Genomic DNA, 12,500 nt, shown 5'->3' on the forward strand with positions numbered 1-12,500 from the left:
CCCTCACCCTGTCTCCACTCTCTCCCCCTCACCCTGTCTCCACTCTCTCCCCCTCACCCTGTCTCCACTCTCTCCCCCTCACCCTGTCTCCACTCTCTCCCCCTCACCCTGTCTCCACTCTCTCCCCCTCACCCTGTCTCCACTCTCTCCCCCTCACCCTGTCTCCACTCTCTCCCCCTCACCCTGTCTCCACACTCTCCCTCTCGTTCTGATTCTCCCCCTCACCCTGTCTCCACTCTCTCCCCCTCACCCTGTCTCCACTTTCTCCCTCTCACCCTGTCTCCACACTCTCCATCTCGTTCTGATTCTCCCCACCCTGTCTCCACTCTCTCCCTCTCGTTCTGATTCTCCCCCTCACCCTGTCTCCACTCTCTCCCCCTCACCCTGTCTCCACTCTCTCCCCCTCACCCTGTCTCCACTTTCTCCCTCTCACCCTGTCTCCACACTCTCCCTCTCGTTCTGATTCTCCCCCTCACCCTGTCTCCACTCTCTCCCCCTCGTTCTGATTCTCCCCCTCACCCTGTCTCCACTCTCTCCCCCTCACCCTGTCTCCACTCTCTCCCTCTCGTTCTGATTCTCCCACTCACCCTGTCTCCACTCTCTCCCCCTCGTTCTGATTCTCCCCCTCACCCTGTCTCCACTCTCTCCTCCTCACCCTGTCTCCACTCTCTCCCTCTCCCCCTCACCCTGTCTCCACACTCTCCCTCTCGTTCTGATTCTCCCCCTCTCTCCCTGACTCTCTCTGATCCACTGCCAGGGTAAGAGGGAGAGAGGCCCACTATGTTAGAGCCCACTGAGGTGCCAAACCCCGATCCTCTTCCCTCCTCCCCAACCCAGGGCCCAGCACCCAGAGAGGAGCCAGAAGACTACCCCAGGGAGACATTAGAACAGAGGACAACCAGGAGGGGCTGGAATAAGGGAGAGAGAGGTAGAATAAGCTCACATGTTGTCTCTTCTCTTTCTTCAGTTAATGGAATCAGTCGAACAAGAACAGGGCTGCAAGGGGACAGCAGAGAACAGTACTAAAGCATGAGTTGGTGTTTGTGAACCGACCTTCTGGTAGTATTTGACCTCGTAGTCCAGTATGATGCCGTTGGGTCTCTCTGGTTCCAGCCAGGACAGAGAGATGCTGTTACGAGACGTACGGTCCTTCCTGATCACAGTCACTGGAGAAGGGGCTATAGAGAGGGCGTTGGGGGGGGGGGGGGGGGACAGAGAGAGAGAGAGATGATTGACCATATAGCACAACCTATAGCAGTTCACAGGAAGTTCATGCAGCATGTTCAGTCAGCAGTTTGTATCCTGTTAATAGTTCCTATTGAAGGGGTTTCTGTTGGTTCCTGTTGGTCTAATTGAGTTGATTAGTCCACCAGAGGAGGTCCATACTGGAAGGGGGACAGCAGTCATAACATACATCCACACAGACTGCATCTATACTACAGGCCAGAGTCTCAGAGATCAACCCCAGAGCCAGCAGGCACCATGATATCATCCTCAATGTATAAGGTAACATCAGAGGATATATAAACCTCATCCCTCCATGCATGCCCCCAGTGTATTACCCTCCCTCCATCCCTCCCTCTCTCTCATGTCGCATCGCCTTGGGAGCTCACATGGTCTCAATCTGGCACTGTAATTTAACTTAGGACTCCCTCCATCTCCCCCGCCATTCCTCTCTCCCCTCTTTTTCCACTTTTACAGTTGTCTAATTGCTAGCTGGAGCTGAGAGGCCAGGCTGCCATATGAAGACTGAGCTTTAATTTTATTAGACCAGAGGAAACAACATGTTTGTCTTTGAAATGTTCGAGCCTGTCTTGATTCTGATGATCCAGCTTCAGCTGTTTTTCTCCACTGGAAGTGGTTTTCTCTCTGTTAATGAATCCATATGGAGCGAGCGAGTCTAATTTCAGTCTCCACCGTCTGTCTGTCTGTCTGTCTGTCTGTCTGTCCCTCGCTCTTTCTCTCATTCCCTTTGTTTCTGATAGTGTATAGCTGTTGTTTTATTGGTTATGTAGTTTACGGGTGCAATGATTTATTATGTCTGGGCTGAAGACTGGTTTGATGTTGGGTTTCTCTCTCTCTCTCTCTCTCTCTCTCTCTCTCTCCAATCCTCTGTGAACAGCTCTGGGGAGCTTCCTGGTCTCAAGAGAGATTCTTCTCTCTCTTGCTCTCTCAGTCTCCCAAACAAGTCCCAATAGCCCACTGCAGAGAGGAGAGGATGTGACTCAAGTGTGTGTGTGTGTGTGTGTGTGTGTGTGTGTGTGTGTGTGTGTGTGTAGGAGAGGGGCTGAGACTCGTCGGTCGACACCCTGTCAGAATATCCGGACGATTCCCTCCCTTCTGAGACGGCCGGTGAATCCAGCTTTGGCAGGTTTAAACTGAGTGTATTGGTGTAGTGTGTTTGTGTGTGTTTCACTCTGACAGAGGGCAGCTTGCGTGTCCTCTCTCTCCACGGACAGAGCCACATGTGTGTTTAGGGAGCTGTACATTGACAACCCTAATCCTTGTCAGCTCAGTGTGATGGGCAATGCAGCTGCAGAATGAGGATGATGTGTGTGTGTGTGTGCGTGCGTGCGTGCGTGCGTGTGTGCATGCTTTGTTTGTACAGTCGTAGCCAAAAGTTTTGAGAATGACACAAATATTAATTTTCACAAAGTCTGCTGCTTCAGTGTCTTTAGATATTTTTGTCAGATGTTACTATGGAATACTGAAGTATAGTTACAAGCATTTCATAAGTGTCAAAGGCTTTTATTGACAATTACATGAAGTTGATGCAAAGAGTCAATATTTGCAGTGTTGACCCTTCTTTTTCAAGACCTCTGCAATCCGCCCTGGCATGCTGTAAATGAACTTCTGGGCCACATCCTGATGGCAGCCCATTCTTGCATAATCAATGCTTGGAGTTTGTCAGAATTTGTGGGTGTTTGTTTGTCCACCTGCCTCTTGAGGATTGACCACAAGTTCTCAATGGGATTAAGGTCTGGGGAGTTTCCTGGCCATGGACCCAAAATATCAATGTTTTGTTCCCCGAGCCACTTAGTTATCACTTTTGCCTTGTGGCAAGGTGCTCCATCATGCTGGAAAAGGCATTGTTTATCACCAAACTGTTCCTGGATGGTTGGGAGAAGTTGCTCTCAGAGGATGTGTACCATTCTTTATTCATGGCTGTGTTCTTAGGCAAAATTGTGAGTGAGCCCACTCCCTTGGCTGAGAAGCAACCCCACACATGAATGGTCTGGGGATGCTTTACTGTTGGCATGACACAGGACTGATGGTAGCGCTCACCTTGTCTTCTCCGGACAAGCTTTTTTCTGGATGCCCCAAACAATCGGAAAGGGGATTCAGAGAAAATGACTTTACCCCAGTCCTCAGCAGTCCAATCCCTGTACCTTTTGCAGAATATCAGTCTGTCCCTGATGTTTTTCCTGGAGAGAAGTGTCTTCTTTGCTGCCCTTCTTGACACCAGGCCATCCTCCAAAAGTCTTTGCCTCACTGTGCGTGCAGATGCACTCACACCTGCCTGCTGCTATTCCTGAGCAAGCTCTGTACTGGTGGTGCCCCGATACCACAGCTGAATCAACTTTAGGAGACGGTCCTGGCGCTTGCTGGACTTTCTTGGACGCCCTGAAGCCTTCTTCACAACAATTGAACCGTTCTCCTTGAAGTTCTTGATGATCTGATAAATGGTTGATTTAGGCGCAATCTTACTGGCAGCAATATCCTTGCCTGTGAAGACCTTTCTTTGCAAAGCAATGATGACAGCACATGTTTCCTAGCAGGTAACCATTGTTGACTGAGGAAGAACAATGATTCCAAGCACCACCCTCCTTTTGAAGCTTCCAGTCTGTTATTCTAACTTTATCAGCATGACAGAGTGATCTCTAGCCTTGTCTTCATCAACACTCACACCTGTGTTAACAAGAGAATCACTGACATGTTGTCAGCTGGTCCTTTTGTGGCAGGGCTGAAATGCAGTGGAAATGTTTTTGGGGGATTCAGTTCATTTGCATGGCAAAGAGGGACTTTGCAATTAATTGCAATTCATCTGATCACTCTTCATAACATTCTGTAGTATATGCAAATTGCCATCATACAAACTGAGGCAGCAGACTTTGTGAAAATTAATATTTGTGTCATTCTCAAATATTTTGGCCACGACTGTATGTTCAGGATAACAGACACAGAGATATGGTTATACTGTATACGACTGTATGTTATGGGGACAAACTAAAGAAAATACTTTTCACACCTTCCAATCTTTAGTCTATTTTCATCAGCTGAAGGACCATCCCACATTAAACTCTTACTTCTACTATTCTCATCACACTATCCTCTCAGGAGACAGCTTGGTGAAATATGCAACCCTGACATCTACAGTAAATGCATAACTGGTGATATGAACCTGATGTCAATGTCCTTTCAAAAGGCACAGAGAGACGAGAGGAAGGTTATAAGATCTGTGGGTTAAAACATGATAAGGATACACATAATCTGAGTACACACACAGACTGATAGAGAGCTCTGTTGAAATCTGCTATCTTGTTCTGCACCCAACTAACTGAGCTCTCTGAACTTAAATGTTCTGGTCCCCCTTGGTCAGTTCAGAGTTATGATCGGCGACCTCTATGTTGATAAATGTGTCAGTTTTTCTTAATATGTTTACTAGTTTTCTATATTGTATATTGTATGTGTTTGATGTATTTATGCAGAGCTCATCTGTAAAAGAGACCCTAGTCTCAACATGACTATCCTGTCAAAATAAAGCTACAAAATGAAATGAAAAAATACATAATCAGTGGATCTGTAGCCTCTACCCTCCCACTCCCTTAGAGCGGCACACACAAGTCAGGAGAGGAGTGAAGAGCACTAAATCTGTATGCACACACACACACACACACACACATTAAATCTGTATTTACTGCTCATCCCTCTGCCGTCATTTCAAAGGGATGTGTCTGGCCTCTGTCAGCCTTTATAGAGCACAGCTGGGATAACACACAGGACACTCAGCACACACCTCATTGTACACAGCAGTGTGTGTGTGTGTGTGTGTGTGTGTGTGTGTGTGTGTGTGTGTGTGTGTGTGTGTGTGTGTGTGTGTGTGTGTGTGTGTGTGTGTGTGTGTGTGTGTGTGTGTGTGTGTGTGTACACCCCAAGCTACACCACAGGATCTATTGGGGTGAGGGTCAAAACATGTAATAAACCCCCTGTTTCTCTCTCTACAGGCAATTAACAGTGCATTGAGTAGACATTGTTGAGGTCTACAATTTTTTTTTGACTCAAAGGATGTCAATTAGCCTATCAGAAGCTTCTAAAGCCATGACATCATTGTCTGGAATTTTCCAAGCTGTTTAAAGGCACAGTCAACTTAGTGTATGTAATCTTCTGACCCACTGGAATTGTGATATAGTGAATTATAAGTGAAATAATCTGTCTGTAAACAATTGTTGGAAAAATGACTTGTATCATGCACAAGGTAGATGTCCTAACCGACTTGCCAAAACTATAGTTTGTTAAAAATAAATTTGTGGAGTGGTTGAAAAACTAGTTTTAACGACTCCAACCTAAGTGTATGTAAACTTCCGACTTCAACTGTATGACTGAAAAGGGAGGGAGAGAGATGTGTATGGGGAATGAAATACAGAGAGACAGAAACAGAGACATAGGGAAAGATAGAAGGAGAGAGAGAAAGAACTACAGACAGGGATGTATAAAGAGAGAGAAGGAGAGAGAGGGTGTAGTGAAATCTAGTCATCATGCATGATTCCAAGTTTGGTAACGGAATGTTGAGGTTTGCTACATTCCGCTGCAGAGAAATTGATTTGTCTCCGGGCGGGACTTTCACTGGGCCAAGTCCTCCCTTGAGATGTTGGAGAATGTTGGGATGTTGGAGAATGTTGGGATGGTGGAGAATGTTTATATGAGAGATCGATGTGAGCAGTATGTGTGTTAAAGTGAGTGAATGTGTGAAAGAGTGTTTATATGATGGGTTGATGTGAACCCGTTTCAATTTAATGACTGTCTATAACAACTGAAAAACAACACAAAGATTTATACAGAGTGTATTTGTGAGGAGCGAGACATTTGATACTGGTGATAAACCACTGACGAACACTGGCTGGGATCAGAAGCAGGCAGTTCTAGCTAAAGTCTAAAGTCTAGAACTGCCGCTTACAAGGAGCGGGACACTAATCCGGACGCTTATAAGAAGTCTCGCTATGCCCTCAGACGAACCATCAAACAGGCAGAGCGTCAATACAGGACTAAGAACGACCCCCCCCCCCCCCCCCTTTGTTTTTAAAATGCTGCCATTCGCTGTTTATTATCTATGCACGGCCACTTGACAAATTACCTTGACTAACCTGTATCCCCGCACATTGACTAGGTACCGGTACCCCCTGTATATGGCCTCGTTAATGTTATGTCATTTTCTTGTGATACTTTTAGATTTTATTTGTAAAAAAAAAAAAACGATCACTTTAGTTTATTTAGTAAATATTTTCTTAACGCTATTTCTAGAACTGCATTGTTGGTTAAGGGCTTGTTAGTATGCATTTCACGGTAAGGTTGTATTCGGAGCATGTATTCCGCGCATGTATTCAGCGCATGTGACAAATAAATGCATAAATGTACATTTATGTGTGTGTCTTCATCTCCGGTCGTACCTGCTTGGTTGGTAGTGATGGTCACAGCAGCATATTGCCTCATTGTTGGGGCTAACTGGGACACTCCATTTTGAGCTTCGATCTCGAAGGTGTAGTTGGTGTGAGCCAGCAGATCTCCCACGGTTACGGTAGTGTTCTGCAGGCCTGCAGCACGGGGGAGGAACCGCACATTACTGCGACACGCCTCACACACCCTCTGGCCCTGCCTGCAGCGCTTACACAGCACGGTGAAGGTAACATCCTTACGACCTCCTGTGTCCTCCGGCCAGGACCAGTCCAGAATCACTGAGGTCTCATTGATGACTGAGATCACATTACGAGGAGCGGAGGGAGGACCTGAAGAGGGAGGGAGAGAGAGAGAGAGAGAGAGAGAGAGAGAGAAAGAGAGAGAGAGAGAGAGAGAGAGAGAGAGAGAGAGAGAGAGAGAGAGAGAGAGAGAGAGCAATGAAAATATATAACATTTCTTGAGCAGATGGTCAGGGAGCCAGGAACATAAATCCCTTGAATACAGCAAAGTGACCTCAAGAAGCCCAAACAGATCAAATATTTGACTAAAACATAATAATTTCAAACATTATAATTGAATACTATCACATACAGTGCATTCGGAGGGTATTCAGACCACCTGACTTTTTCCACATTATGTTACGTTACAGCCTTATTCTAAAATAAGTATTCAGACCCTTTGCTATGAAACTCAAAATTGAGCTCAGGTGCATCCTGTTTCCATTGATCATCCTTGAAATGTTGCCACAACTTAATTGGAGTCCACCTGTGGTAAATTCAATTGATTGGACATGATTTGGAAAGGCACACACCTGTCTATATAAAGTCCCACAGTTGACAGTGCATGTCAGAGCAAAAACCAAGCCACGAGGTTGAAGGAATTGTCTGTAGAGCTCCGAGACAGGATTGTGTCGAGGCACAGATCTGGGGAAGGGTACCAAAAAATGTCTGCAGCATTGAAGTTCCCCAAGAACACAGTGGCCACCATCATTACTAAATGGAAGAGATTTGGATCCACCAAGACTCTTCCTAGAGCTGGCCACCCGGCCCAACTGAGCAATCGAGGGAGAAGGGCCTTGGTCAGGGAGGTGACCAAGAACCTGATGGTCACTCTGACAGAGCTTCAGAGTACCTCTGTGGAGATGGGAGAACCTTCCAGAAAGACAACCATCTCTGCAAAACTCCACCAATCAGGCCTTTATGGTAGAGTGTCCTGACGGAAGCCACTCCTCAGTAAAAGGCACATGATAGCCCACTTGGAGTTTGCCAAAAGGCACGTAAAGGACTCACAGACCATGAGATCAAGATTCTCTGGTCTGATGAAACCAAAATTGTCCTGAATGCCAAGCTTCACATCTGGAGGAAACCTGGCACTATCCCTATGGTGAAGCATGGTGGTGGCAGCATCATTCTGTGGGGATGTTTTTCAGCGGCAGTGACTGGGAGATTAGTCACGATCGAGAGAAAGATGAACGTAACAAAATACAGAGACAACCTGTGTGATCATCCTGTCTGGGTTGGCACCCCCCCCCCCTTGGGTTGTGCCGTGGCGGAGATCTTTGTGGGCTATACTCAGCCTTGTCTCAGGATGGTAAGTTGGTGGTTGAAGATATCCCTCTAGTGGTGTGGGGGCTGTGCTTTGGCAAAGTGGGTGGGGTTATATCCTTCCTGTTTGGCCCTGTCCGGGGGTGTCCTCGGATGGGGCCACAGTGTCTCCTGACCCCTCCTGTTTCAGCCTCCAGTATTTATGCTGCAGTAGTTTATGTGTCGGGGGGCTAGGGTCAGTTTGTTATATCTGGAGTACTTCTCATGTCCTATTCGGTGTCCTGTGTGAATTTAAGTGTGCTCTCTCTAATTTTCTCTCTCTCTCGGAGGAGGACCTGAGCCCTAGGACCATGCCTCAGGACTACCTGACATGATGACTCCTTGCTGTCCCCAGTCCACCTGGCCGTGCTGCTGCTCCAGTTTCAACTGTTCTGCCTTATTATTATTGGACCATGCTGGTCATTTATGAACATTTGAACATCTTGGCCATGTTCTGTTATAATCTCCACCCGCCACAGCCAGAAGAGGACTGGCCACCCCACATAGCCTGGTTCCTCTCTAGGTTTCTTCCTAGGTTTTGGCCTTACTAGGGAGTTTTTCCTAGCCACCGTGCTTCTACACCTGCATTGCTTGCTGTTTGGGGTTTTAGGCTGGGTTTCTGTACAGCACTTTGAGATATCAGCTGATGTACGAAGGGCTATATAAATACATTTGATTTGATTTGATCCTTAAGGAAAATCTGCTCCAGAGCGCTCAGGACCTCAGACTGGGCAAAGGTTCACCTTCCAACAGGACAATGACCCTAAGCACATAGCTAAGTTTCTGAATGTCCTTGAGTGGCACAGCCAGAGCCCGGACTTGAAACCAATCGAACATCTGTGGAGAGACCTGAAAATAGCTGTGAGTGATGCTCCCCATCCAACCTGACTGAGTTTGAGAGGATCTGCAGAGAAGAATGGGAGAAACTCCCCAAAAATAGGTGTGCCAAGCTTGTAGCGTCATACCCAAGAAGACTTGAGGCTGTAATCGCAGCCAAGGATGCTTCAACAAAGTACTGAGTAAAGGGTCTGAATACTTATGTAAATGTGTTTTTTTTTATATATATACAGTATATATAAATATATATTTTTGTCGTTGTTTTTTTTGCAAACATTTCTAAAAACCTGTTTTTGCTTTGTCATTATGGGGTATTGTGTATAGATTTATGAGGGTGGGGGGACAATTTAATCAATTTTATAATAAGGCTGTAATATAACAAAATGTTGAACGTTCGAATGCACTGTATGTCTATTAGGCGTGGGAATACTTTAAAACAGATTTCCTAAATGAAAATAACTTGGAGCTGATTTGGGCCAAATTCATCCCACGGGCCGGCAGTTCAGGAACCCTGTAATATATAAATCAATCTGTGTGTGTGATGGAGTGACAGCAGTCTCTCTCTTTGGGCAGAAGATTCAGTTCAGTCACCAGTCACAGGGAGGGAGAATGGAGAAAGCAAGGACACGGAATAAGGCCAAACCTCAAACTCTCTCTGACAGATGGAAATGGCAGGTTTTACTGTGAACAGATTCTCTGAATATTTCCAGACTTTAATATCAGACCTATGGAAGTCATTACACCGGGAACTAACCAGAACCACTGAAGAGATCCACTGTAAAGAATTGGAACGTGGGAGGAGATAGGGTGAGGAGGATTGATTTTGACAATAGAAAGCCTTGTTGGTTTGTTTGTTAGTCTATGGTGTTGGGGTTCAGATGGTGGATACAGTAAACTCTACAGTACTATACTGTTCTAGCTCCTTGACTCCACTCTACTGCACATTCACAACGCTCATCTAGCTGCCTGAACATAATACTAATGACACCAGAGATCTGGGTTTCACATCACTCTCCAACCTCAGGCTGCTACATAGGGTGTGTCATGTATAGAGGTATAGAGCACCAGATGTAATATGATCAGTGGAGCAGTGGGTGGAGATCAGTTCATACAGTCATACTGGTGTAAATATATGTTCCTGTCCAATCTTGACCTTCCTTTCCAGACTCCTGCTCATTACCTTAGTCTATAAAGGTTTTAGGACTGTAAAACAGACCTCTACCAGATCAGTATGAGGAATCTGGAAATACTGGTATGCTGTGGTTGTTCTGAACTCCCCCCAGAGACTACAGACATGGCTGCTGCTGCTGGTTTAATAGGACAGCAGTCATCAAGGATTCCAGGGCAGTGATCTATGGGTAATGTAGTTTAGGATACGGCCATCTGCTTCTGTAAACCATCCGGATACAGCTCAGAGAGAGAGAGAGAGAAAGAGGAATGATGATGAGAGAGAAAAAGAGCGAGAGAAAGAGATGTTGTCCTCAGAGACACAGTGGCTGAAATGGTTGAGAGAATATACAAATAGAGAGTAAACTCTTTTTGGCTCTCACTCACTCACACACACAAATGCACACACACGCACACTTGCTCGCACGCACGCACACACGCACACACGCACACACACACACACACACCACACACACACACACACACACGCACGCACGCACGCACGCACAAACTTACACTAACAAACACAAACACACAGACTTACGTGTGCAGGCCATAGATGGCGGGTCTCCATCAGCACGGAAGTAGTTTTTCTCACAGCCACAGTGTAGCGCTCCCTCATGATGGGTGAAGCTGTGAGGTGGACACTTAGAACACTGGACATTACCCAGCAGAGACTTATAGAACCCTGCTCTGCATGCTGGAGAGAGAAGGAGAGGGAGGGGGAGAGAGAGAGGGAGAGGGAGAGAGAGAAGGGGAGGGGGAGAGAGAGAAGGAGAGGGAGGGGGAGAGAGAGAAGGAGAGGAAGGGGGTGAGAGAGAAGGTGAGGGGGGAGAGAGAGAAAGAGAGGGAGGGGGAGAGAGAGAAGGAGAGGGGAGAGAGGGGGAGAGAGAGAAGGAGAGGGAGGGGGAGAGAGAGAAGGAGAGGGAGGGGGAGAGAGAGAAGGAGAGGGAGGGGGAGAGAGAGAATGAGAGGGAGGGGAGAGAGAAAAGGAGAGGGAGGGGGAGAGAGAAAAGGAGAGGGAGGGGGAGAGAGAAAAGGAGAGGGAGGGGAAGAGAGAGGAGAGGGAGGGGGTGAGAGAGAAGGAGAGGGAGGAGGAGAGAAGGAGAGGGAGGGGGAGAGAGAGAAGGAGAGGTAGGGGAGGGGGAGAGAGAGAAGGAGATGGAGGGGGAGACAGAGAAGGAGAGGGAGGGGGTGAGAGAGAGAGATGTGGTGAGTATATATAGCAGAATTGACAATAACAATAACGTTCCATAGAGAAATGAAAAATGTCACGACAATAGATCAAATCATATCCATAAAGGTATAATTAATAACTAGAAAAATACAGAATGAAAGACACATGGTGAGAGAGAGAGAGGTCAACAGGAGGAGGACGAAAGACGGGAGATTTTTTTTGGGGGGGGGGGTGATGACACCTTCTTTTTTTCCAATCAAACCTTTCATTACTGTACAGGCTAGATGAATGACTTTAATCTTCTCTGATGACCGTGAGTATGAACCCACCTCCACAACCACACAACCACACACACACTGTAAATCTATAGCGGGGGTAATGGAAGAGAAGAATAGAACATGAAAACAGTGCCTCTCTCTCAGACCCATCCAGGACCCAGTATGAATGATGTAAATTAAGCTGTTGAAAAGGAGGGGGGGCTCAGTAACTACACTATTCACCATGATCCTGTTCTACTCCTAATGAACGGGGAGAATGACCAAATCACCAACATATCCCGCTCTCCTCCTCTCTTATTTCAGATCTTATAATTGTCATCTGATCCATGCTGAGCAGCAACACTTTAAAGTCAGCGAGCAGATTCTCTCAGAGACGTTTAACTCCACTTTCCAGCCCAGACTCTATAAGGGTTAAGGGTGTGTGTGTGTGTTACACTTCTGTAATGTTATTCTTTTAGAGAATCAGCAGGCAGCACATAGTACAGATATACAGTAGCTGCTTCTGGACATAACAGTAACAAATACAGAGGAGTATAAATGTCCCCCGTCAGCTGTATAATGGGATAACCACCCACTCAGCTGTATAATGGGATAACCACCCAGTCAGCAGTATAATGGGATAACCACCCAGTCAGCTGTATAATGGGATAACCACCCAGTCAGCAGTATAATGGGATAACCACCTAGTCAGCTGTATAATGGGATAACCACCCAGTCAGCAGTATAATGGGATAACCACCCAGTCAGCAGTATAATGGGATAACCACCCAGTCAGCAGTATAATGG

The 12,500-nt window shown here is 46.5% G+C and overlaps 1 protein-coding gene across 1 annotated transcript in view; it reads right to left on the minus strand.

Annotated features, from left to right (window-relative positions):
• Positions 1–11,514, minus strand: part of LOC139399880 (ephrin type-A receptor 3-like) — a gene marked incomplete at its 3' end in the record, with an annotated part of 19,954 nt that extends 8,440 nt beyond the window's left edge. Inside the window, exons 1-4 of the mRNA XM_071145003.1 lie at positions 11,508–11,514; positions 10,804–10,959; positions 6,666–7,001; positions 1,054–1,178 (exon numbers count right to left, since the gene is read on the minus strand). Of these exons, the coding sequence (XP_071001104.1) occupies positions 1,054–1,178; positions 6,666–7,001; positions 10,804–10,959; positions 11,508–11,514 (624 nt within the window). The remainder of the gene's footprint in view (positions 1–1,053; positions 1,179–6,665; positions 7,002–10,803; positions 10,960–11,507) is intronic.
• Positions 11,515–12,500: the final 986 nt, after the last annotated feature.

Source organism: Oncorhynchus clarkii, unplaced genomic scaffold (genome assembly GCF_045791955.1).
Source record: "Oncorhynchus clarkii lewisi isolate Uvic-CL-2024 unplaced genomic scaffold, UVic_Ocla_1.0 unplaced_contig_8815_pilon_pilon, whole genome shotgun sequence".
Taxonomy (NCBI): Eukaryota; Metazoa; Chordata; class Actinopteri; order Salmoniformes; family Salmonidae; genus Oncorhynchus; species Oncorhynchus clarkii.